Source organism: Tenrec ecaudatus, chromosome 10 (assembly GCF_050624435.1).
Source record: "Tenrec ecaudatus isolate mTenEca1 chromosome 10, mTenEca1.hap1, whole genome shotgun sequence".
In the NCBI taxonomy this organism is placed as follows: Eukaryota; Metazoa; Chordata; class Mammalia; order Afrosoricida; family Tenrecidae; genus Tenrec; species Tenrec ecaudatus.
The window spans coordinates 79,743,527-79,770,150 of record NC_134539.1 but is presented as its reverse complement, the minus strand read 5'-3'; the positions used below and the strand labels follow the sequence as shown (position 1 = coordinate 79,770,150).

At 47.3% G+C, this 26,624-nt stretch overlaps 1 protein-coding gene across 1 annotated transcript in view; it reads left to right on the top strand.

Annotated features, from left to right (window-relative positions):
* Nucleotides 1–26,624, top strand: part of GARNL3 (GTPase activating Rap/RanGAP domain like 3) — a 167,321-nt gene that overhangs the window by 92,603 nt on the left and 48,094 nt on the right. Inside the window, exons 7-15 of the mRNA XM_075559100.1 lie at nucleotides 2,238–2,301; nucleotides 3,942–3,968; nucleotides 7,907–7,982; nucleotides 11,512–11,610; nucleotides 13,608–13,711; nucleotides 17,816–17,924; nucleotides 19,852–19,897; nucleotides 20,756–20,862; nucleotides 25,922–26,037. Coding sequence (XP_075415215.1) covers nucleotides 2,238–2,301; nucleotides 3,942–3,968; nucleotides 7,907–7,982; nucleotides 11,512–11,610; nucleotides 13,608–13,711; nucleotides 17,816–17,924; nucleotides 19,852–19,897; nucleotides 20,756–20,862; nucleotides 25,922–26,037 — 748 coding nt within the window. The remainder of the gene's footprint in view (nucleotides 1–2,237; nucleotides 2,302–3,941; nucleotides 3,969–7,906; nucleotides 7,983–11,511; nucleotides 11,611–13,607; nucleotides 13,712–17,815; nucleotides 17,925–19,851; nucleotides 19,898–20,755; nucleotides 20,863–25,921; nucleotides 26,038–26,624) is intronic.

Here is a 26,624-nt window from a genome sequence, read left to right as displayed (position 1 = left end):
GCCTCTCCCAGGCTTGGGTGTCAGCCTTCCTTGGGGGATTCCCACTACTTGGGTGGAGCCTGCTGCTCTGTCCCCAGCTGAGATGTCACAGCGTCATAACAGTAGCTTCTGTTTGTCAGGCACCTTGCTGGATTCTGTTCTGAAATCTTTAAACCATTTCTGTGAATGGACCTGTTAGGAGCTCCATTCTGCCTCTGAGGAATACAACGTTCAGAGAGAGAGAGATCTGAGCAAGGTTTCTCAGCCAACGAGCCTGCAGAGCTGAGATGTGAAGCTCAACCTGTGTGAGTCCAGGTCTGAGCCGGAGTGCGATGCTGACTTCCTCCTCTTTATGGGATTTTCCTCTATTTGGTAGGCGCAGTTACCAGTGTCCTCAGATAATACAGCCTACTCATGCTGACCACCAAGTGTCTGGCAGTGACGAATTTGATTGTCAGCTTCAGATTGCATCCTGCTGATTAAAGGGCATTGAGATAAGAAGGAACATTTCTACCGTTCACCGTCGAGCTTGATTGGCCTCCAGATTGCAGCAACCGTCTCCTGTCTGTCTTCGCCGTCCAGTTTGTTTGGCATCGCCCCCCCCCCCAGGAGTCTAGACCCTGAGCTAAGAAAGCATAAATAAACAAATGAAGAGGTTGCCGTTTTTTATTGAGCACAGAAAGATCTTGCTGCTTCTCGGGAGCCATAAACATTTTTAATAAAATTGATTTTGTTCTCTTTTAATGCTTTTCTTGGCCTACGTATATAATTAATCTATTTTATTAATGTTACACAATTAAAATAAAAACTCATTAGTGGTGATTTAGGTGCAAGTTTGAGAGCAAATCGATGATCTGTTCAACAGTCCATTCGTATTTCATGGCATGTCATTGATTGCAATCCTCACAATGCAGCCGCTCTCTTCCCGCTCGCTCCTTGGGCTTGCCTTGAACATCTGTCCTTCTTTCCAGGTCCTTCCTATCTTCTGGCCTCTGAGGCTCGTCCCAGGGCATGCTGCTCACTTGATCCTGTGTGGTTGATGGTTTTCAGGGATGCATACCTTCCAACTGGTGTTGTTTACCCTGTAGACCTGTCGAGTGTTTGGCTGAAAGGTGAGCTCTGGAGTGGAGTTCAGTCCCAGGCTTGACGGGTGCCCAAACAGAGGGGTGCCGTGAATCTCGACTTGCTTTGAGTTTAATACTTTGAATTATGGGCTTTACAGGATCCCATGAATTTTTGTCCTCTAAAGAATTTGCTCCATCTCCATTCCTCTGTAAACAGAAAGATGAGACACTTCCCTACACTAATTGCTTAGCTCGATGAGCAAACCCTTAGCCCTTCAGTCTGCCACCTGTAGCCGGAGCAAGTTACAGCAAGAAAACATTTTAAAGATGTGGAAGGTTCAAACTTTTGTGGTTGCTTGATAGCAGAAAAGCTGTTACCTTCTCTTGCTATAGTCATGGACGTGCATGCTGAAGAAGGAAGTTTGAACATAAACGCGATGGTGGCAGGTAAGCCTGGGTTCAGTTCCTGGCACTGTTCCTTACCAGCCTGTGCTCCTGGTCCAGTCTTTTAACATTTCTGAACCTCAATTTCTTTATCTTTACAATAAAAATAAGATAGCTCTTTCTTCATAGACGAGATAATCCATGTATTCGAACATTTAGCTCTGTGCCCGGCAAATAGCAAGAACTCAATAGGCGTCAGCCTTTCACTTACAAATACTGACACCTAGCCCACAGGGGTCTTACGCTTATATAGTTCACACACCTTGTTTATCGCAAGAGGAACTTAGGTTCAAGGAAATTATATAACTCGTCCAAATTGAAGTATAAAAGAACTGTTAGGACAAACTTTGTTAAGGACAAGCTTTTGCCGAGAATGGCAAAGAAACTGCCAAAGGAAGAAATAAATATCAGGCACATTCCATCACATGTCACTGTGTCGTTACCATGTAAGTAGCAATAAATAACAGAGCCTTAGCGATTGGTCAGCTTTGCCCAACACAGATGCTCCCCATTGCCCTCTCCCTTCCTCCCTCATTACACGAGTATCACAAAGGGACGATTACAAGGTGATGTGGGCTTGCTCTCCTCTGTTCCTTGATTGCTCACTTGTTCATATGTCTCTCCTTGTGCCAGGCACTATGGGGACTCCAGTTCTAGAGAAATGGTAGCGAGTCTGAAGAATGGATCCTGGCCCCATATGACTTACATTTCCTCTATGCTGTAGCTCATTCAGTGTCTGTTTTATTTCAGTGCCATGAATCTGGACAAATTTGAGAAAGGTCCCAGAGAAATTTTTCATCCTGAGATACAAAAGGTAACAGAACATTCTACGCTTCCTAATTTCAAAGTTTTATAAAATCGATCACAGTGTTAGCACAGAGCCGACAGTTCACCTGTAGTCTGAATCTCGGGTACAGAGTAGACTCGCCCGCTGGGCGTTAGAACCAACTGCCGTGCTTGCAGTGGGTTGATCTCTCTGGAGAAGGGGATCTATTTTTCAAGTGTTTGCTGCACGATCCTGAGGCATGGTCGCTGCTGAGACACCTGGACTGTACACAGCACGGCTCTCGGCCCAGTAGGGTCGCACTTTACCGCAACCGTCGGGATGGAAAGTTGATGAACTGCAGTAAGAGAAGCAGCCGTTCACCCTTGGGTCTCAGTAGCTGCCAAGCCACTCTTCTGCTCAGAGGTGCAGCATCGTGTGGAAGGAAGAAGAGACGGTTTTTCATTAAGTTCTTAAAAGATGTGATGATTGAGCTTTTCTACATATTCAATACTGTGCCGGGTGCCCCAGAGGGGGAGTGTCCAGAAAGCCATCCCTGTTATAAACAGGCCATCTGTCCACTGAGCAGAAAGGTTCTGATTGGTCTGCGTCTAGATGTTGTCCTGTAGTGATATTTTTCTTGACCACGTACTTCCAGGTGCCATGTGCAATAGACATGAACGCCCAACCCAGCCCCTGCCATCAGGTTGGCTCCCGCTCACAGCCACTCTGTAGCACAGGAGAGAGCTGCTTCCTACGCTTTTCCTGACAATAGCTCGTCCCTGGTGCTGGCAGCCTCATGATTCTCCCGGGGAGTGACTAGCAAGTTCAAGCCACCGACCTCGCCGTGAGCAGCCTGGGGCTCACACCGCAGCAGCCCCAGCCTGGTAAACTCGTTTTAAACGGAGAGAGAAAGCCGAGGGTGAACGGCTGCTTCTCTTACTGCCGTCCATCAACTTTCCATCCCGACGGTTGTGGTAAAGTGCGCCTTTCCTAAATGACCGGGCCCCTTGTGGAGACATAGCACTAACTCTGAACGTGTAACGCGCTTTCAGGAGCGGGGAAGCCTCTTCCAAGTTCCATTTACTCCAGTATGGGGGGAAGCATCCGTGCCAGCCCCCAGATGAAAGATCACAGTTTTGCATGCATCAAGAACAATGTGACTGGACTAAGAAACACCAGTGCCAGCTGAAATTCTGCCTGCGGGGCTACAATTATAGACCGGGAAGCGGGCCGAGCAGAGAACGTAGCTCACTCTCTCGGGCACAAGAACATTTCAAAACCCTGAGACACGTGACGTGGAGCATCATGGGCAACGCGGTACAGACTGCAGGGCTACCGCTTCTGAACATGTCACCCAAGATCCCGAAGCCACAAATGAACATAACCCAAAGCTCGCTCCTCCGCGCGTCTCTCAGGGGAGGCCTGAGTCATGGGCGGGCAGGTTACAGGGGCAAGAATTCTAAGACTTTCATGGCTTTGATCGGAGTTTTCTTTCTGAAGAAAGGTCCCATAATCAACTTTCATTACCAATTTCAAAATGTGTTAACATAAAAGCGGGTAAACCAAAGAAAGTCACATAGAAGTATTATTTTTGTTGACGCATGTTTGGGTATGTGTAAATTCACCACAATTTTTTTCAAAGACTGCCTTTAAGCGTGCATGTAAACTTTTACAACTCTATTTAACAGGACTTGCTGGTTCTTGAAGAACAGGAGGTGAGTAGTTATAAAGAGATATTTGTTTCTGCTTGGGCCCGCCTCAATGTAAATGCCGCCCCTCCCTGTCCCACCCCCAGCACTTTCCCCAAGAGCTTCCCCTCTTCTTTCAGCCAAACTACCACCTGGATTTGAACTCTGAATCCCTTGTCACTAAGACTCCACTGACTTGTCGTTGAAGATACATTTCAGAATTTTTATGTGGCTAGCTGTACAGATATTTTTAAAACAATCAAACAACTGAAATCTTCTCAAAAACACACAAAATTTAACCCTGTGAGTAATGCAGTTTAAATTTTCATTAAATTAAAGATAGATCATTTATGCCTAACACATGTATCTGCACCTTTATCTCTTGATGCACAAGATACCCTTTCTATTTGCATGTTTCTATTGCCTATTGACTCCCATTTTTTTTACAAAATGCATTTCATTTTCTGAGTATGTGACTAATATAGGAAAATATCCAAAAATCATCAGTAGTCCATTGATTAAATAAATTTAGTGTATACATATCATGCCTTTCAGTAAACCACGGTACTAGTCTCTCAGTTGCTTAGACTCAACTTAGGGAAATGTTTAATTTCCTTCTTTCACACCCCCAATCTAAGGCATCAGTCCATTGTGTTGACTCCTCCTCAAACGTCTCTCCGTAGTCCAACCCTTCTCGGTGCTTCTACCCGGACCACTCTAATTTTATGATACTGCACCCTCCCCCACCCATCTCTTGCCTAGACCATGTGATGTCTCCCTAACTCTTACCCTTTATTCTGCTTCTCATGTAGTATCCACATGGATGTTTTAACACATGACACATCAGTTCATCCCCATGCTCAAAATTGTCTTACAGCTTCCCCTTCTGCACAAAGCTCAGGATTTTTATGATGGCCTGTAAGGACCTGCCTGACCTGACTTCTGTTACCTCTTAGCTCTCTGTTCGAACTATATTCGCTTCTTTGTTTTAACTTTCTCCCCCTCGGGAGCCTCCTGTTTCCCTAGATGACCCCCTGGCTCACACCCTCACTAGATTAGAATATTGCTCAGAAGAAAGTTTCCCTGGACACTCTATCTACAATATTTTTATCCACTTGTTAGTTTATTACCTGTTTTACCCCCTCTAAAATGTAAGCCCGCCATCAGAGCAGAATCTTATTTCAATCTTTACTGCCGTGTTAAGCCTTCTCGGGAGTTTCGGGTCCTTAATAAGCCCTTGCAGCACCAGGCTTTCTGGAGTGGACACCGGAAGCAGGAGAGGCTTCCATATAAGCTATTCTTTAAGCCAAGACACTTTTGAAAGTGATCATTAATTACACGAGGACAACAAATGAAATAGATGAAGCCAGGACTGTCCTGGCAAACCTGGACACACAATCTCCCTACTTGTTAGTGACCTTCGCAGAACTTAGCCCTTTGGGTCCACAGTACCTGAACGACTCCTCTCTGAAACCCTCCATTGCTCGGGGACTTGGTAGTGCTTCAGAAGGATCCTGACAACTCGTGATGGACGCTGAAGGCCGTGCAGCACAATCTTTCTGGAGGTGACACCTGAAGCTGTAGGATTCATGGCCAACCTCAGAGCAAACGCATAAAACTTTCAGGTCTGGCCAGCAAACAGGCAGCAGGGGGGCCCCAATCTCTGCTTCTGGCTCTCGGCTTTCACTGAACTCATGACGGCCTTGAGAAGAATATGGCATGATATTGGAACGGGCCCTAGGTCAAATGTCACAAGACCTGAGAGCCAGCTCCAATCCTACAGTTCCTGTAAATCTCTCGCTTCCCCTGGACCCAGGTGTCCTATCTGTGAAACGAAAGGACTCACTGGCCCAGGACATACCTTCAAGTGCTAACAGTCTATTCAGGACTCATCACTGGCTTACTAGCTTTCAACTCCACTGGATCAGATCCGAGGCCTCTGACAACCTCCTTGTCTGTTCCTTAAGTCCAATGGTTCCCACTGGGGCATCCTTGAGCCCCCATCAGCAGCACCCGAGAACTGTTGGACATGCACATTCTATCATTTCAGTTGTATCATCGAACCTAGGACTCTGTATTTAACAAGCCCTCCAGGTGATTCCGATGGTCAAGGTCAAGAACCACTACGTTAACACATGCGCTGTTGTTCTAAGAGGGCCATCTGTCAATAACCCAAACGGTTGTAGGTGGTTTTTAAGGGACCACTGAGAAGGGAAGACACACCAGATTCTTGAAGACGTTGCTGTCATCATTTCCAAACTAGAGACATAAAAATGACTAACTATAGAACCCTAAAGTAGGTTTTAAAAAAAATCTCTACTATAATTCTAAGAACTTTACCAAATACTGCTTTGTGAAAAAGAGGTGATCGTAAAGATGCAAGATAGACTTGTGAAAAAACCAATTCTATCTGACTCGTTTTGTTTCTCTTCCCATTATGCACACCATCATATATGCATGAATGCTTGTTCATCATCCTCAATGCGCCCAGTGCCATGGTCGGTACTGGGGGTGGGTGAGGGGGTGCTCAATGGTTAGACGTGTGTGATCTCTCCTTCATAAGACTTACGTTCTATTGTTAGAAACACACCTATGTACGTTCAGCGAATGAATCAGAGTGTGAATAGCGTTATGAAGGAAACTGATGAGGCACTACCAATTAAAGGGGCAGGCAACTATCTTGAGAGATCCGTAAAGGCCTCTGAGAATTGGCAGTTGAGCTGAGACCGCATGATAGGAAAGAGGTTGTATTCCGAGCTGTAGAGTTCCAGGTGGAGGGATCATACTTCATTTGGGATAGGAAACCACTGTAATGAAACTGCTGCTAATGATGAAGGTGCAGCTGACCCTTGGGCCTCTTGTGGGCAGTCAGTGTTTAGTCTACAGTCTAGCCTTTAGATTTTTGTAGTTTAATTCTCCCAGATGCAGCAGTCGTGAACTCTAGAATTCTGCCCCGGCATGCCTCTTCTGACCCATTGCCCAGTGCTTTCTTTATATCTCTTAGTTCCTTGTCTACTCCTTCACGGATCAGCAAGTGTCCCCTTGCCTGGGGGGCAGGGAGCCCAACAACTTGGCTAAGGTTAATTCCTTTCCAACACCACATTTTGTTTTCTAGATGCTGCTGCTGTTGATTTTAAATACTTCGGGCACGCAGAAGGGCATTGAAAACACATGAACTCACTTCCCAGTTGATGGAGGGTGGGCATTAACACTAAAACCCTCAGAGCTACTCCCCGATCCCGTTTATTTTTCTTCCACCCTTCTCTGTAGTATCTCCTATCCTGCATGCGGTGTTTAGCATTCCCACAGGATCAGATTTTAATCCAGCGTTTCCAGTGGAGGGCCGGAGACTGAACATTTGTACTAGCTACTTTTAGATTGCCTCCCCCACCCCCCCGCCCCTTTGCACATCTGTTTTGATTTTTTGAGAATGCATGTCTAGGCATTGGGGGAAAGGAGTTTTTAGTACAAATTGCCTATAATTTTCATTTCTGTTTCTAAAAGAATCCACAAGATATCAGCATAAAATTGTTGTGTTACGCTTTGCATTACAATTGGCTCTCTGTAACTGACTGGGGTTTGGACCGTTTATGGGGAGCAGGGTCAAAGATGATGCCGATCCTGAGTCCCGAGGACCATTTCTATGGAGCAGTGTTTTGCCCCAGAATGAACCTGCACCCTGCAGATGCCCTTAGTGGGGGGGGGGGGAATTGCAAGTGAATGAACTCATATAAATGTGTATAGCTTCAGCTATAAGTTGTATTAAAAAATAAAGGATAGAGGAGCGGTCATGTTAACACAGGTTAAAATTGAGAAGGAGGGAGGAATAATCTGGCGGAGGATCCTTTCTGGTGCCTGAAGTTTTGGCTTCCTAAATGCTGCATGGGAATAATTAAATCATCTCATAACTGCTTGGGCTGTGGTGATAACATTCATTTTAACGGCTTTCCTTGTCTTAACATAAGGGCTCTGTGAATTTCAAGTTTGGGGTTCTTTTCGCCAAAGATGGACAGCTGACTGATGATGAAATGTTCAGCAATGGTAATGTAAAGAAGCTCTGCCTTGGGTGCCTTCGTCATGTAATGCGTCTATGCTACATAATAAATGTATATGTCAAAATGTTTGCCGTCATAACGACACATGGGTTTACAGTTCAGTGCTAGCCATTACAGTCAGAATATCATGCTACATCAACACTATCCATGTCCAAAAACTGTATCTCAGACAGACTCTCAGTACCCCTCCAGCACTAGCTTCCATTCCCTCCTCTCATCAGCCCCTAGACCCCCAAAACCAAACCCACTGCCGTCAGATAGATTCTACCTCCTAGTGACGCTCTGCAGGGGTTCGGCGCCTATGTCTTTACAGGAGCTGACCGCCTCATCTTTCTCCTGCGGAATGCCCGGTGGGCTTGAACTAGCAACCTTGCAGTTAGCAGTCCAACGCTAACCTGGCAGCATCACCCTCAGCTCCTGGTAGCCACGAGTAAACATTGTCCTAGTTAGACACCTCAGATAGGTGAGACCATGCCACATGGTTCCTTTTGTGTCTGACTTATTTCAGGCAGCCTAATGTTTCCAGGGTTCAGAATATGCATCAAAAGTGCTATGTCTAAAAAGTCTTCTAGTCTGGTGCCTGTGTGTATACGTACACACATATATACATGTAGCTCATATTTGTGTGTGTGCATATGTCTCTAACGTCCTGTCATTTACCCTCTCAGCTGTTGGAATTATTTTCACTCTGGGGGACTGGGAACAGTACTGCAATGAACATTGGTACAGACTTACTTGTTTGAAGCTTCTGATGTCAAGTTTGGAGCGGATGGCCAGGCGTGTGTCTTGAGTAGAGAGTGCTGAGGGTCTCTCCATTTAGGTTAGAAGTCTGAGTGCAGGGAACCCACTCTAGGGAAGGGCGTTCTCTCTGTGTCCGCTCCTCTTTACCCGTTAGAGAGCTAGAAATCACAACTACAATGAGGTTATCTCGCCCTAACACTAAAACTAAAGCAAACCTACTGCACCAAGTCGATTCCAACTCAGCAACCCTTGATCGGGTTTGGGGGCCTGTCAATCTTTACAAACGGCCTCGCCTTTCTCCCATGCAGCCTGAGTCCTAACCCTCAGCACCACCAGGGCTCCTCATTCATAGCAAGGGTCGACGAGACACTGGCAGAGATGTTAAGAGACTGGAGCCCTCATGCACTGCTGGTGGGGTTGTGAGACGGTGCAGCCCTGTGGAAGATGGGACTGTGCTTCCGTAAGAAGTTGGAAATAGCAGCACCGTATGGCCCAGAAGTCTCACTACGTGGTGCACACCTGGAGAATGAAGAACCGTGACATGACCGGGTACGGGCACAACCATGTTCACCGCAGAACTATTCACAATAGCACGAACATGAAAACGACCTGCGTGCCCGTCAGCAGAAGAACGAATGACCAAGCATGGTACAGACACTCAAAGGAATACTGGGTGACACGGCAGGACACAGAGGAATCTGGAAGACATGAAACTCAAAACTCACTGTCACTGAGTAATTCTGAGTCATAATGAGCCCAGAAGACAGGGGAGAAGTGCCCCTGTGGGTGTGCAAGACTAAATCTTTACGGAAGAAGAAAACCTCATCTTTCTCCCGAGGAATAGCTGATTTTTTTGAAGTGCTGACCTGGCGGCTCGCAGTCTGACATGTCACCCACAGGGCTCTGGGTCAGTGGAGTAGGTCGATCCCCTAGCCGGCCACTGTTACAAACAGGCAAGGAAAGCTTTTGACATTAAACAAGCATTCTTTGCTGAGCCAGTGGGTGAAGGGGGTGCATTTCTAACTGGAGGGTGTACACATCTTAACTTGAGAGCAGAGCAAGGAAAGCTCTATAAGAGGGGGGTCGGCCAAATATGGAGGCAGTAGAACGGGAGGGGTGCAAGAGTTGAAGGCTCCAGTTCAGTTCACAGTCCTGCAGCAACGGTGATGTTCCAGTGGATGTGTGGCGGGACTCGAAGGCGGGGTAAATGTGGGGGGGAGAACAGAGCACGACTGTCCTTTTGAAAGGCACAGAAAGGTTAGCAGAGGATACTTCTCTGTGTGTGCGTGTGGTTACCAACGCTGTAACATGTATCCATGTAAGTGACGGAGTGTTTAGCGGGGGCAGGGGGAAGTGATGAAGACTTTAGCCATAAAGAAATACCTTGAATGAGTCCCCAGTCCTGCAGACTCAAGACTGTGTCTTGGAGGACACCAAGGTCAATCGGTGTCACACAGTCCTCAAATGCAATATGCTCCATCCTACTGTGGTGAGCAGCTGGGGTCTGAGGAGCTTTGGAGTGGCCGTTTAGGGGCCTCTATCAGTCTGCCCTTGTCTGGAGCACGGGGAAGTTAAAGCAAATCAAAGAGCCGCCGACTCTGTCATCCCAGGCTGGCCGTGGGAAGGTTGGTTAGTCTGGTGCTGTACGTTTCCTCCCTCTGGGGTCCTGGGATGGAATTTCAGAAACATTCTGCGTGACCTTCAGCCCCCAAGAGAGAATAGACTCTTGTTGACCTACAGCACACATCTGTTGAGCCCACTTAGTTCCCAAGTGCTTGCAATGTCCCTGTAGAAAATGAAGGCACTTCGGCTCAAGCGCTCCCTCGGTGCAAGAACACTCTGTGCTATTCAACTGGCATTCCATGAAGCTCACCATCCCGACGTGATCGCTGAAGACAAACGGGTGCATAAGCAAATGTGGTGAAGAAAGCTGATGGTGCCCGGCTATCAAAAAATAGAGCGTCTGGGGTCTTAAAGGCTTGAAGGTAAACAAGCAGCCATCTAGCTCAGAAGCAACAAAGCCCACATGGAAGAACACACCAGCCTGTGTGATCACAAGGTGTCAAAGGGATCAGGGATCAAAGAACAAAAAAAATCAAATCATTGTGAATGAGGGGGAGTGCAGATTGGGGACCCAAGACCTATCTGTAGGCAACTGGACATCCCCTTACTGAAGGGTTGTGGGGAGGAGACGAGCCAGTCAGGGTGCAGTGTAGCAACAATGAAACATACAACTTTCCTTGCTTCCTTCCTTCCTCCCCCCACTATCATGATCCCAATTCTACCTTACAAATCTGGCTAGACCAGAGGATGTACACTGGTACAGGTAGGAACTGGAAACAGGGAATCGAGGACAGATGATGCCTTCGGGACCAGTGCTGAGAGTGTCGATACTGGAAGGGTGGGGTGGAAAGGAAGAACTGATTACAAGAATCTACATATAACCTCCTCCCTGGGGGGTGGACAACAGAAAAGTGGGTGAAGGGAGACGTTGGACAGTGTAAGAAATGACAGAATAGAAATAATTTATACATTATCAAGGGTTCATGGGGGAGCGGGAAGGGAGGAGGGAAAATGAGGAGCTGATACCAAGGGCTCAAGTAGAAAGCAAATGTTTTGAGAATGATGATGGCAACAAATGTACAAGTATGCTTGACACAATGGATGGATGGGTGATGAGTTGTATGAGCCCCCGATAAAATGATTAAAAAAAGAAAGAAAACCAAGGCCTTATTGATAGCCAGACTGTCCTCATACTTTGTCTTTTCCTACAGAAATTGGAAGTGAAGCTTTTCAAAAATTTTTAAATCTTCTTGGTGACACAATCACTCTAAAGGGCTGGACCGGCTACCGTGGCGGACTGGACACCAAAAGTAAGCTTGTCTCTTGATCTATTCTGGTTTCGTGTCAACCTGATCAGTAATTGAGTTCACATTTAAGATGGGAGAAGGGCTGGAGGGAAGTTGCGCTTGACGTCGTCTGACCTGGGCTCACTGGACACATTGGTGAAGCTTTGTGAAACCAAACCAGCCCTCGCAGCCCCTGGTGGTGGCAGCAGTGGTAGTTTGCCCTTCCGTCCTGTGATGGAGCATCTCCTGTGTGCCAGGACTGTGCCAGTCGCCAGAGATGTGGAGGTGGATAAGCCAGCGTGAGCCCGGCCTTTCTCGGCACTCAGTCTAGTGACCAGCACAGGTAGAAACGGGTAATTCTCAAATCACTGAGTACAGAGTACTGAGAAGTACTCAGAGTACAGAGTGCCATGGGGAATTTTGCCTATCTGGGACTAAGGGAAGGTTTCCCCCAGGTGGCGATGCTTGTGTCCCAGGGGAGTGTGGTGAACAGGAGCCATATGAGCATCCTAAGGGGAGAAGGCTATTCCAAGCACAGAGCGTATTTGTGAAGTCCCTGAGGCAGAAACGAGCATGCTGTTTGAAGAGACTACGAGATACATGTCTGTCTACCTCTGTGGCTGAAGGCGGCAGAGAAACAATAAAGATGCAATGTGGACGGGAGGAAGAGGGGTGGTCATGTAGGGAGGTGGAGATTATGTTCAGAGTGCATGCAATTTCATCCCCAAGGTGCTGGGTAGGGGGGGTAGAGGATGCCAGTCTCACCTTTGTGGAGAACGGACTAGAACAGAGGAGGGGCCGGTCCAGAGGCGCTGGTGCAGTCCACACCAACAGTGACCCTGGCCTTGGCTGGGGAGGAGATGGGAGTTAGAAAGGAGAGGTGTAAACTGCTTCAGGAAGCGTTGTGAAGGTAGAGTCGGCAGGAGCCTAAGAGTCTAAAAGAACCACAGCTGGCCCCGGGGGTTCTGGCCTGAGCAGCTGGACAGGTAGGTCGGGGCCGGAGTGGAGTGGGGGGCAGCAGAGGAGAAGCCGTTTGGGAGTACCGCTCTGGGAAGGATGGTAGGCAGGTCAGATCACAAATTTAGATTTGTAATCACTTGTGCTATTTTAGATTTGAGAAGCATTTGTAGCGTTCTCATGAGCGTTTACTTGGGTTGTTCTCTGTGATCCTGAGGTAAGTTGGGCAGGTGATATGATGATGATTTGGCCTGAATTTGATAAGCTTCATGTCCAAGTCTCCCTGTCCTTTGGGAGCCTCATTTTCCACCGGCCCACCTATGTATCATCTCACAGATTGTGGAGATGGAGAGGTTGGTTAAGCCCTGTGTGAGAATGGCACTGTGAGTAACTCAACACGGACACACAGTAGTGGCGTCTTTGGCTCCAGTTGTCTTGCCCCGCTTCGTGCCTCTAAACTCTTTGTGCACATGGTCAACTCATCATGCCCATGGTCAATGCTGAGCCTCTGGGGTACTGGATTTATTGAGCCCTCTCTTTGGCCAGGCATTCTGCTGCACGTCCTGCAAGTACAGTCTTGTTAAGTCCTCCCAACATCCCTCTGAGTGTTCCCATCGCCCTCCAAGTTAGGTCATGTTTTCAGCCCCATTTTCAGACTAGGAAACTGAAGCTCAGAGAAGAGCAGGGTGCTCTGAGAGAGTTCACATAGCTAGTGAGAACCGGAACCCAAGTTTGTCTAACGCCCGAGCCCGTGCTGTCAATCATTACAATTCTGCCAGTAATAGCCCTTCCGGGAGTAGCTGGACACAGGAATTGTAAAACACTCACCCAGGAAGCTGACTGTCTTGTAACCTTGCACTGAGGTAAGGCATGCGTGTGTGTAGGAGCCGTGTACCCATGGGGAGTTGACGCTCAGATTATTCCTATTGTCGCTTCCAGTCAGGTGCAGGGTCCACAGCGATCCTCGGGTTGTATTAATGGTGTGCTATGTTCGCCCAGACCACACAGAAAGACCGTTTCCTTATGGCCTCTGTGCCCACTAAACGCATGCGTGTGTTTTACAGACGATACCACGGGGATGCATTCTGTTTATACTATGTACCAGGGGCATGAGATCATGTTTCACGTCTCCACCATGTTGCCGTATTCCAAAGAGAACAAACAGCAGGTAGGTTTTGAACACGGACTCTTTGACAACACACAAAGGTGCTGTTTGTATTTTGCAGAATTGGTAACTACGCATGTATGACATATGAGCTGAACTTCGGGGACCACTTTAGGGATGTTGGTTACCGTGTGTTAACGTAAACTTTCAACCTGTCTCAGGAGGCGCGCCCCTCACTGATGCTGCGACCCCGAAGAAACAAAGGATCAGGGGCCTGATGTACACGCATGGTGATGTGCTACCATGTGTCTCCCGCTGCCTGCCTGTCCGTCTGGTTTCTAGACCCCTGAGAGACTGCGCGGGGTATGGGTGGGCTTTTCTCTGTGGCTGTTCTCCGCGTCCCCTGTGTCTGGTCAGGAGACTGTCCAGAACCTTGTTCACATGCTGTTTTTCAAGTGACGGAAGAAGGTTACCACTGAGTGTCTACATGGGCTGTCCTGTGGAAAGAACAGCGTGCATGGGACCCCCCCCCCCCCGCGCCCCAGAGATGTGACATCTCCAGGGACAGCACAGCACATCGGTGCCGGCTTGCAGGACCTGAAGCATGACAGAGGCACAGGCTATCAATGTTTGATGGCTGCTGGGAGGTGGCATTTAACTTTTCGCTCCGTTCTTACCCCTTTCTTCTTCATGGGAGGCATTTGTGTGAATATACATCACCCTCTTGAACGGGAAGTTGTCCAGCAAAGGTTTCTGAGAAACAAGACTCTCAAAGGCTATGTGATGGGGCTACCAAGGCTTTTCTGACCACTTTGAACTCTCATCGCAGTAAAGGGGAAGGCACCAAGCACAACAGCGGGATGAACCACAGGAAAAGCCGTGGGCTGTCAAAGGTGCCGGGGCTCGTGCAGGAGGGTACCCCTTGTTCTCCTTGATGGCCTGGTGCTTTGCCTAGGAGGTAATGGAGAGCCCCTAGAGATTTCAAGCTTGTTCTTGGTCAAATAACTATCATAAAGAGCGGGCCGAAGCAAGCGAAGCCCAAGTCCAAAAGACTCCTCAGTGGCTGAAAACAATTTCCTGCGAGTCGTTTTCCATTGTGTGGTTCAAGCTATCCATATTAGCGCCCCTGAACCTTTTTAAAGTGGAAGCTTTATCACCTGAGTCACATGGAGAGAAAAAAACACACAAATTGGGACTTCACGATTACTGTGACTTGGACTGACCTCTTACATTTTAACAAGGAGCCCTGGTGGTGTAATGGTTACAAGTTGGAAGGCCAACTGCAAGGTCAGCTGTTCAAAACCACCAGCACCTCCCTGGGAGAAAGACGAGGCTTTCTACCCCCATGAAGTGTTAGCATCTGGGACACCCACAGGAGCAGTCCTATGGGGTCTCCAACAGTTGGCATCAGCTCCATGGCAGTGAATTACATTTCACAGTCATATCAAAAAGCCACCGTTGAGATTCCCCTTGGCCTCCATCTCCAACCTGTTTAGCTGTACAGTCTCTCCTTTCACTGTGTTGATTCATTCCATCTGATGAGCTCATCTAGTCTCATAGCTTTAAATAGCTTTTATATGCTAATGACGCTCAAATGTAGACCTCCACTCAGATCTCTCTCCCGAATTTTAGACTCAGATGTCTGTGACCTCCTTCCTGACACTTCTGCTGGAGTAGAGGATTAGACATCTTAAACTTAATATGTCTAAAGCAGCTCTTGCCTCCCCACCTCAGACTTGCTTCCCCACAGTGTTTCTTATCACAGTCCGTGGCTATTCTGTGCTTCAGGTTTCCTAGATAGAACCTCTGAGTCGTGCTCCATTTCTCTCTCTCTGTCTCATCACGCCCTATAATCAATGTGTCAGGAAATCCTGCTGGCTCTCCCTTCGAAATATATCTACAAACCTTGGAAAGTAGATTATTGCAGATAGGTTCAATTTTAACACCTTTGTCATTTGATCTCCCTTGGGACCCATTTTAAATGTTGTTCCAATATTTTCAATGTTTTCTGCTTTTCTTCTTTTTCCCCCTGTTTTACTTTGTTATTGTTGTTGGTTTCTATTGTTCTTCATGTTTTCCCGTATAGGGAATCCAGGACAGGTAAATCTGTAGAATCAGTCCCTGGGGTTTCCTGGGGCTGGGAGGTTGGTGGTAAATGGGAGCTAATAACAATGAGTCCAAGGGAGAAGAGCTGAGAGTGGTGATGACTGAACTACCGAATTGTATGATGTGTGAATCATATGCCAATAAAACTGTATTTTAAAATGCATGGGAAATCCAGCCAGTCTATCGCTATGCTCATCTGAGCCTCCACCATCGCCTGTGGCTGTGCTGTCTCCTGTCTGGTCTCTCCTTTAACCCATGTCCTGAGCCAGCCTGCGTCTCTCTCACAGTGCCCTTTTACCATGCAAATCCCATCATTTGGCTTTGCTTCGGAACCTGTCCGTCCAATGGCTCTGCCTCACGTTGCGTCACATCCTGCATCTCTACACCTTCCTGCAAGCCCCCCCCCCCCCGCCGCCGCCCGCTGCCGTGACCCCCGCTAGTCCTCTCATCCCGTCGCTCACTGCCCTCATTGACTCCATTCCAGCCAGAATGACTTCCTTCCCTGGGGCTCAGAGCCACCAACTCCTGTCCAGCCTGAAAGCTTTGTCGGTTCTTGCTGCCTACAGCTCTCCCGCCAGAATCTGGCTGACTTTCTCACCGCCTTTAAATCCACTCCATGCCAGCTCTTTGGAGCTGATTCTGATGGTTCCATTTAAAGCAGCAACGCACTGGATCCCTCACCTCTACTTACTATCGTCTACAGTGTTTCTGATTGAGAATGCTAGTACATTATGCTAGTTGTCTATTTTAAAGACCTCCCGTGAGCAGAGGGATTTTGGTCTGCTTCATTTATTGATGGATCCCAAGTACCTGGACTGGTACAAAGTAGGAACTCAATGATTACTTTTATGTTTATATACATATATGTGCATATGTATATAAGTTTTATTGAGGTATAATTGAAATACCATACCATTCACACATTTAAAATCTGTAAGGCAATATACTGTTGTTGGTACATTCACAAGGTTGTGTAATCACCACAATTAATTTTAGCATTTTGTTGACTCCTAAAAGAAACTCCCCAAACTAGACGTTCCAAGAGGGAAGAGACAGAAGCTGCTGGTCCTCTTAGAAGACTTGGCCCGGCACAGGTGTAGGGTCCCCTTTCCTACATTTTACTCGTGTGTTACTTGATGTGAGTCATAGGTCTGCCCTATATAAGGAGGGGAAGTCACTCCTCTTGCATGGCCCATAAAACCAAAAATAATCCCTGTCTGTCTAGGCCTTTGTAGAACAAAGAATCCGTCACCCTGGATCTAGGGGATGCATTTGGAAGGCTATTTGAAGCCTGATTAAATAGTGGTTCTCACCAAGCACGTGTTCCAGAAGTTGCTGTGCCATTTACAAAAAGGAGACATACTTGAGCTTCATCCGCGAAGGAAAATGAGGCTCGGGGCACCTGTATTATGAGTAGTCTCAGAGAAGAAACTAGTCTCCGGGGCTCATAGCCTGACATGAGCTACAACCTTATCTACCCTGAGGCCAAATGAACTAGATGGGGTACAGATACCATGCTGATCAGAGCCCCCACTGATTGGGGGGGCGGGGTGTGTGATGCAGAACATAACTCAAATTCTTAAAAGAAACCAGACTTACTGGGCTAGTTGGGCAGCTCTAAGTTTTATTCTCTTACATGCGATCACCATGTGGCAGAATCAGCTCATCAGTGGCTGCACCACTCCATGAATGAACCAGATCCCGCAGACCTGGTGGGTTGTAGGGTATGGGAATTGTGTCTCCATAAAGCTGTACAAGGAGAGGAATTACTGAGGATCAGAACCAGGACCTCCAAGAGCTCCAAGACAGAGGCGAGTTAAAAAGCTTTTGAAGAAGGGCAGGAAAGAGGAAACGCAGGCCAGGATTGGGAAATGAGCAGAAGGGAGGGGTTAGCGAGCTGGAGAGACTGGACCGGGTTTCAAATAAGGGAAGCAAGAAGCCCCAGATGACGCCATCAGGGCTCTGTGGTCATCGTCTGTGGAGCACGTGGTGTTTGGGTGAATTCTGAAGATGCCGTGTCTGAGCGACGTGCTCAGTGATGATGTTTATGCTTACCTGCAGGTGGAAAGAAAGCGCCACATTGGAAATGATATCGTCACCATCGTGTTCCAAGAAGGGGAGGGATCTTCTTCTGCCTTTAAGCCTTCCATGATCCGCTCCCATTTTACCCGTATCCTGTGCCTTTGTACATGCTCCGGTTTAGCAAACGATAGCTCAGCTTCGTTGGACTTAATATGACCCTCCGACAAAATGTTATACTTGGCATTATGAGAGTCTTAGACTCCCTGCTTTTGGAGTTTGGAAGAGAGAGCCTCTTCCTTTCTGTGTCCGTGGTGGCAGATGAATTTGTTCTCGAACACTTCTCCCCGACTTTGGAACTGCCTGCTCTGTCCTAAGGTAGTCCATACAATGAGGCCTTCCCACAACTCACTAGTAGTAAACAAATTAGAAGGACTGGAGGTGGTGAATCCTCTGAGAAATTGACTTGGGTATAAAAACTTGCCAGGTAAGATAAAAAGCCGAGACAATATTTTCTTGTTGACTCAAAGAGCTGCTATATTGCTATCGCTTGAAATAGCAAGAAATGATAACTACTATTTTTATTTGTTCTCCACCTGCTTCTCCTAATCCCTCAAAATGCAGACAATATTGCCCAGTGAGCAGGCTGAAGTTCACTGTAATGTGTGAGCCCTCCCCAGCCAGGCAGAACCCTGGTGGGTGCTAGTTCCCTGGAGAGAAAGATGAAGCTTCACACTCCTGTCAAGAGTGACAGGAAACCTGCAGGGAGGTTCCACGCTGGGTCCAACGAGTCAGACTTGTCTCCATGGCAGTGAGTTTGGTTTGGGAACCAGGCAGGAACCAGGAACGAGGCTAGTCCAAGAGATCGCCCGTCGTGAGCCTGTTACTCTGGGTCACAGACCAGAACAAGTTAAATCCAAGGAGGATGGCTCTCCAAGGTATACGTAATTAATCAAAGGAAACTAACAGTCGTGTCTGAACAAATTCTGGTCCAGTCCTCTGGTACCCTGGAGCTGCCAGTAAGAGTGCCGAGAGACAGGACCACTGCAACTCACTCCATCTGGAAATCTACTTTGACTTTTCTATTAACCCTAATAGTGTACCATCTACGCTGTTCTACTTTTACATGGACAACTTCCTTCCAGGAGGGCTGGGAAGAAAATGGCTGTGTGCGTCGGAGCATAACTTAACAATGGCTCTCTCGGGGCTCGCCCCTGCTCTCGAAGCGATGCCTTGCTCTAGTCACTGAGATGCAAGAGGTGGGGGGGGAGGCATGACATTTTAAGTGGCAGAGGTAGCCAGTATTTCTAATATCTCCCTTATTTGTTTGTTTTAGATTTGGGGCTGAGCACGCATGTTTTGGGGGCGGAATGAGGGGATCATTACGGCAGACTCCATCCACCTAGTGTGGCATTGAACGGGATGGAAGCGCTTTGAGGGGTTGATGGCTTGCTAACCTGAGCTGAGGAGAGCTGGGGAGGGAAGACTGTGGAAGGAGGTGAGGCGAAGGAGAACAGAAAACTGGTGAGACTGTTCATGACTCAGCCTGCCCTGCTACAAGCCAAGTGGGTTCTGCTTAGATCGCCACGGGCGACATCCGTTCGTGTTGTTTTGTCTTGTTTCATTTGCCAAAGCTGGAAGGGTAGAGGGGAAGTTCTCAGGTGGAAACATTTAAATTGCTTAAATGTGAAATAAATGGCTAAATTTCCTCTTGGAACCTCTGGCATAGAAATTGCTCTCTCCGTTTCATTGGCTGCTTCATTTGGGGGTCTTTATTTCTATTGCTTTTCTGGCAGAGGTGGACAGTTAGCCCTTTCCCCAAAGAAGGAACACACAGAGGGTGAACCGAGCCCTGGTGGTCTTGTGTGTGTGTGTATATATGTATATATATATATATATATATATATATATATATATATATGCCGTCTCTTTGAAAGAAGTTCCACCATAAGAGGGTTAGAGACCTTAAGCACAGAAAATACTGGTCTAGAATAATTCTGCACAAGGAATTTTCAAAGGACAAGGTGTTGACCTCAAGTATTAAGGTTCTTAATTAACTTCTTTAACCAATATCACAGATATTTTTGCCTTAGTGAGGTATGACCAACAGAATGACCATTACAGGTAGGTTACGACTTTATCTCCATTTTTGTTCTCATTTTCATATCTACTCATATTTTGGCATTGATTTTCTGAGATTCTTGATAGTCATATTCCTTGGCTGATTTATTTGTGTCTCCTCCCATTATAGATTTTTCTTAATGGCTACCTTCTCTTTGGAGAAAATAGCACATATTGTCTATAGAGTCTTTACTCTGGACAGTAGACCCAAGGGTCAAAGCTAGTTGGACATTTTATTGTACTTTATGATGAGAACAGGTTTGATATGTTTGATTTTGACCACAATGTGTCCCCATTCGTAGGCTGCATCCTTGCCAATTTATGACTGCTCCCCATGAGCAAAAATTGATCTATAAAAAAAGGCATGTTATGTAAAGAATAAACTTTGAGCATAAAGATTTGGATTAGAATCCCAGTTCCATTCCTTGTTGACTGCAAGGCCTTGAGAATAGGTCTTTATTTTTGGTGAGCCTCAGACCTCATCTGTGGAATGAAGATAGTGCCAATGCCGTGGCAAGTTTGGTGAGAATCCGATTTAATGCCATGCCTGAAATTACCAAATGAGCTGCCTCGGGCGTGGTGGGTGCTCAGTGGCAGCCACTCCTCCTCTTCCTGGGGTACCTGCCCTGTCCAGCTCTTGGTGGGTGGGGTCACAAAGGACATCAGAAGACTTGGCATCTAAAACCCTTTGATTGAGTTACAGAGAAGCCCTGACTGGTGATGGGGACACTGACAGCCCAGACAGCTCCTGCCTGCCGTGGAAGGCATATTCCTAACACGCCCTAGAAGTGGCTGGGCAAAGCAAGGGTCTCAGTGTTGGTGATCTTTGGAACAAGTAACTCTGAAATGTTCTCTACGTAGGCTGAAGATGTTTTCAGAAGAAAGCGTCCCACTCTTTGGCCCACCCCTGCCATCCCCACCGGTCTTTACAGACCACCAGGAATTCAGGGACTTCTTGTTAGTGAAATGTAAGTCTTCTCTTTTGACTCCCCACCCTAACTTGTTCTATCTTAGAATACATTTCTTCAAATTCTCCCAGGATGCCATATAAGTTATGTAATTATTTAAGCATTTCATGTGCTATTGTTTTGGGTTTGTTTTTTTTAACATGAGACATTTGGCTTCTTAGTAATGATGGATGGGTTTTCTCCTATGTCCTTATTTATACTTACCCCTCCTCACCCGGCCCACAATCCTTCGACCTCAGGCTCTAATGTGGTCATTTCTGGATCCCTGCTTATATAGCGATGCATCTGCTGCCTTCGTTAGAGTGTAGGATGTAGATGGAGGAAAGCGTAGGGATATATACCATGTATACTCAGGTATAAGCCGACCCAAGTATCAGTGGAGGCACCTAATTTTACCCCAAAAGCTGCATTAAATGATGAGGGCAAAGAATGTACAGATGTGCTTTATACAATATATATATGTGGAGTGTGATAAGAATTGTATGAGCCCCTAATAAAATGTTAAAAAGAAAGAAAGAAAGAAAAGCAACAAAAAATATGTGCTGAAAAACTCGGCTTGTCCCCAAGTATATACAGTATGTATGTGTCTGTATGTGTTTAAGGATAGAGAGAGGTGTTGGGGAGTGGTCCATGCGTGAGAGTGAGAATACGACGTGCCAAACTTGACCGCCCCAGACTTCACCAAAAGCACACCACTGCCGTGCAGTCGTTCCAGTGCTGTCTCTCTGGGCCCACTGCACTAGCTGGCGAAGATAAAAGTGAATTCCATGGTGGCGTCGTGGTTACATGTTGGGCCGTGATCCACAGGTCCTAAGTTTGAAACCACTGGCCGTTCTGTGAGAAAAGGTGGGACCCTCCGCTCCCCTAAAGGGTGACCGTCTTGGACGCCCGCAGAGGCAGTTCTGCCCTGTCCTGTCGGGTCACCCTGAGTGCATCCATTCAGTGGCAGTGGGTTTGGGTTTGGTTTTAAATACCTGGTTCTGAGTCCCTAACTTCTGATCCGCAGAGCTCTTCTGTTCCTCCCCTCACACCCCTACCCAGAGTCTTCCTTGATTTTTGTACCTGGAGGTTCCGTGGTGGGATTGCATCATTGGTTCAACCTCTACATTCTCTTCAGAGAAGTTCACTGATGACTGGCCACCGGGTTCCTGGCAGTGGCGCCGAGGCCCATGTCCTCTGTGAAGTTGCTGCTTCCCCCTCCCTTCTGCCAGGCACACTGGGCATTGATGGCTGCACCCTACGGCACCGCCTAATGCCATCGCGATTCCTCTGCAGTTTGGGAGGAAATGCTCTCTCTTCTGCTCTAAGTCCACCATGGTCACTGGCCCTAAGGTAGCATCGATTCCTGCAAAGCCTCACAGGGTCTTTGATAAACAACTGCACCTTCAGCGTCCAGTCTTAGTGCTGTTCCTGAGGGCCGACCCCCTCGGGCCAGGGAAAAGGATAGGTGCTGGGCTTCCCCTCTGTCTTCTGGGTAGCCACGTGCAGGAATGCCAGACACGTTTCTCAGGACACCTCCCCTTGCGCTTGGCGTTCGAAGGGATGTGTGACTTAATTTCAGGATTATTCTCGGCCAGCCAATTGCCTCTCTTCCTTCTGTAAAATCCCTCCAACCCATAGCACAGATACCACCTGCTTCTCAAACTTCCTTCGTGGAGAATGAGGGAATGAAGGGCCCCTCTGCTGGGGCCTGCTCTCCTTTAGCCTACACCAGGGCCGGGGTTCCCTCCCTGGGGCACCTGCGGAGCATCCACTCCTGCTATCGCTCGCAGAGCATGGTGGGCTCGCCCCTCTCTCTCTAGTGTCTATGTTACTGATTTCAAGGCTCAGAGACTCAAACGCTCGGCTGTTGGTGGGTGAAGCAGAGTGCTGAGAAACACAGTAAGTTGGGTGCCAATTGAGGCCATTGCATTTAGGAACGTGGGTCCGGAATTGCCAAATAGTCTGGGTTCCTAAACTAAGCCAGAAATAGGAAATCGCTTGGTTCTTAAAAATCACGGAGCCCATACTTTGTTGTGTGTTGCCAGTCCAAAGATAGATGGCAAGGATAACTAACACAAAGAGTGGATTTAGCAACTAGAAGTGGAAGAGTTCTTGGAAATGTGGGGCTCGGGGCTTTTGGGGTTTTTTTTATAGTGAGCCCGTAACAGCAAGGAAGAAATCACTAAAGTATAAATTGTTGAACCCCTGACTTGAGGGTCACTAAGCAACACTAAGAATTTAGCTGACAAGTGGAATCAGCCAGCTTAAATGGAGCCAGTCAACAGAGCGACTTTCTTCAGCATCTGTAGCAACCAAGGGTCAACTAACATGAAAAATTCAGTTGAAGGGGGGAACTGAGTGGGGACCCAAAGCCTATATATAGGTCACTGGACACCCCCTTACAGAAGGGCCGTGGCGAGGAGACCAGCCAGTCAGGGTGCAGTGTAGCAACGATGAAACATACAACTTTCTTCTAGTTCCTAAATGCTTCCTCCCCACCACTATCATGATCCCAATTCTATCCTACAAATCCGGCTAGACCAGAGCATGTACACTGGTACAGACAGCAACTGGAAACACAGGGAATCCAGGACAGATTAACCCCTCAGGACCAATAATGAGAGTGGCAATACCAGGAGGGGAAGGGGAAGGTGAGGTAGAAAGGGGGAACCAATTACAAGGATCTACATATAACCCCCTCCCTGGGGGACGGACAACAGGAAAGTAGGTGAGGGGAAACATCACGCAGTGTAAGACATGACAAAATAATAATAATTTATAAATTCTCAAGGGGGTTTGAGGGAGGGAGGATGGGGGAAGGAGGTGAAAAAATGAGGAGCTGATACCAAGGGCTCAAGTAGAAAGCAAATGTTTTGGGAATGATGATGGCAAGAAATATACAAATGTGCTTGACACAATGGATGGATGGGTTATGATAAGAGTTGTACGAGCCCCCAATAAAAGATTTTAAAAAGAAAGCTTCAGTTGAGCTAAAGATGGAGATTGAAAAGTAGACATAGAAAAGCATTGACATGGTGAGGCCTCACTCAAAAAATTCTCAATCACAAAATCAGAGAATATAGTAGTTTAAATTCCTAAGTTTAAAATGTCTGGCCGCAAATCAGCTCAGCTTGACTCCAACACTGAGCTCCTACCTAGGACATGCCTGTCTGTAAGAAGGCCCGTTGGTCAGTCTATGCACATCGGTCCCTTGCGTGAGAAAACCAGTGACATTTACTCAGTACCATGCCACATGCTGTGCTCTTTCTGTACAGCGCCTCATTTAAATTCTTACAGTCATCCTCTAAGGACGCGCAGGTGTACCTGTTTGACAAGGTAGAAAATTGAAGCCTAAAGACGCCAGCAGTGGAGCTGAGATTCGAACCTATAACTGTCTTGACTACAAACTCCATGTCGCCCTTGCACATTTCCTATTCTGTGCTCCAGTGTGTAACTGGAAGTTCCATGATCAGTTCCTAGTGGGTGAGTCAACCACTACAACTTCAGCTCTTTCCCAGAAGGAATTTCCACAACCCCCACTATTCTGCTTGTTGTTAGATGCCATTGAGTAGGTTTGAATTAATAACCACCCCATCTGTGGGCAACCAAACAAAACACAGCTTGGTCTTGTGCCATCTTTGCAGATGGTAATGTGTGAGTTCCTCCTGGCAGTCAGTGTGCCGGTCCCTCTCGATGACGGTCTTCTCTTTTCTCTGCCTTCTATTTTAACAAGCATGGTGGCCTTTTCCAGGGACGGATCCCTCCTGATAACATGTCCAAAGTCCAGGAGACCAAGTCTCCCCGTCTTTGCTTCAAAGGAGCTGTCTGGCTGTACTTCTTCCGACACACATTTGTTGGTTCCTTTGGTAGTTCGTGGTAATTGTCAATATTCTTCACCAGTGTCTTAATTCAAAGGCATCAGTTCTCTGTTCTTCCTGTCTCACTGTCCAGCTTTCCCGTGCACATGAGGTTGTTGAAAATAGCAGGCACACTGTAGCCCTCAACGTGATATGCTCTGCTCGTCGGCGTTTTAACGAGATCTTTCGCAGCAGATTGGCCCAGTGCACTACATTGAATACATAAGAACTGGCTGGGGATCCGAGTAAAATGTAAGCCTGGACAAGTGCAGTCACGTCTCCATTTACTGTGATGCTGCTCTTTAGTCCAGTTGTGAGGGCGGTTGCTGTCTTTCCATTGAGTTGTAATCCACTTTGAAGACGATATTTGTTGATCCTTCATCAATAAGTATCTCAAGTCCTCTTCTCATTCAGCCAGCCAGGTTGTGTCATCTGCATATTACAGGTTGTTAATAAGTTCTTCTCCTAACCTGCTGCCAATTCTCTTCATCTAGCCCAGCTCTTGGAGTACATGCTCAGCATACAGATTGAATAAATATCCTGAAAAGATACAACCCCGATGCATACATTTCCTGGTTTTAACCAATCAGTATCCCCTTGTCTATTCAAACCACTGCCTCTTGGTCTATGTACAAGTTTCTCCTGAAAACCAAGAATGTTTCAGAATCCCCATTCTTTACAATGTTTTCCATAGCTTGTGATCCACACTGTCAAATGCCCTTGCATAGCCCATAAACATCAGTGAGGCCCTTTCTGGTACTCTGTGCTTTCAGTCCAGGTCCACCTGACATCTGCAAATACGCATTCAATTTCAATTTCTAACAAGGTGCAGCGAGTGTATTTTCAGTCCCTGCTGAATGACGTCCTAGTGTTTTGCTTCACTGTGTTAGATGAGCGGATCGGTGGGGAGACGATTGAATGGACAGACAGATGGGAGGGTGGGTGGCTATGATGAGCGAGTGGGCAGAGTGAGGATCAAGTGTAGTACTCAAGAAGGCTCAGATGAAAAGACACACCCTTTGTCCAGGAAGCTTGCCGTCCAGCAGGACACGGAGAAATCGAGAGCTTTTTTAAGCTTTCTTTCATAAAGGAGAGACCACGCAATAACAATGCCGGTGTTGATGAGTAGGTGGGGCTCACTGGGAGAAATGCCCAAGAGAAGACCATTCCACAACACCATGCTAATGGCTGTGATCTTCTTTATAACTCGATTTGCTTAGTAATCAATGGTGAAAAAGCCACTCTGGAAACCCCAACATTTGCCCAGAAACGCCGGCGTACTCTGGATATGCTGATTCGCTCTTTGCACCAGGATCTGATGCCAGATTTGCACAAGGTAAGCCCGGATCAGCGGACCACTCTGCTTTTCATGGTGTCTGAGTTGAAAAGAGAGGGTTAGCCATGAGGCCCTGGTTAGGAAAACAAAGGCGACCCCTTATTCCTGCTGCCAAGACTGTGCTGCGGCCACCGCAAGCAGGGGAGTGTTGAGTGTCGTAAAGCAGGCTCCGTGGGGTGGGGTGGGGGCTATTATAACTCCATAGTCCCTGGAACATTGCAGTCTTTTTTTTTTTTTGGGGGGGGGGTTGTTGGTGATAGTAACTCGACATTAGTAGGACTGACGGAGACGGCAAACATGGGCATGGTCGAGGGAGAGTAACCACACCAACCAACCAGGAGACTGGGACTCTTTCCGAGAGGAGGAAGCCCAGCTTTCCCCGAGAGGTGGCTGATGGTGTCGAACTACTAACCTTGCTGATCGCAGCCGAACTCCTAACCACTACGCGCCAGGGCTCCCAGCGGGAGAGCGGGTGCTTTTAAAAACGGTTTTCTGAAGATTCAGGGGCTTATTCAGGAAAGAAATTGACACCTGCACTTACTGAAACCTTCTTGGTGCCAGACACTTCCTGGGCCCGAGCACAGCCC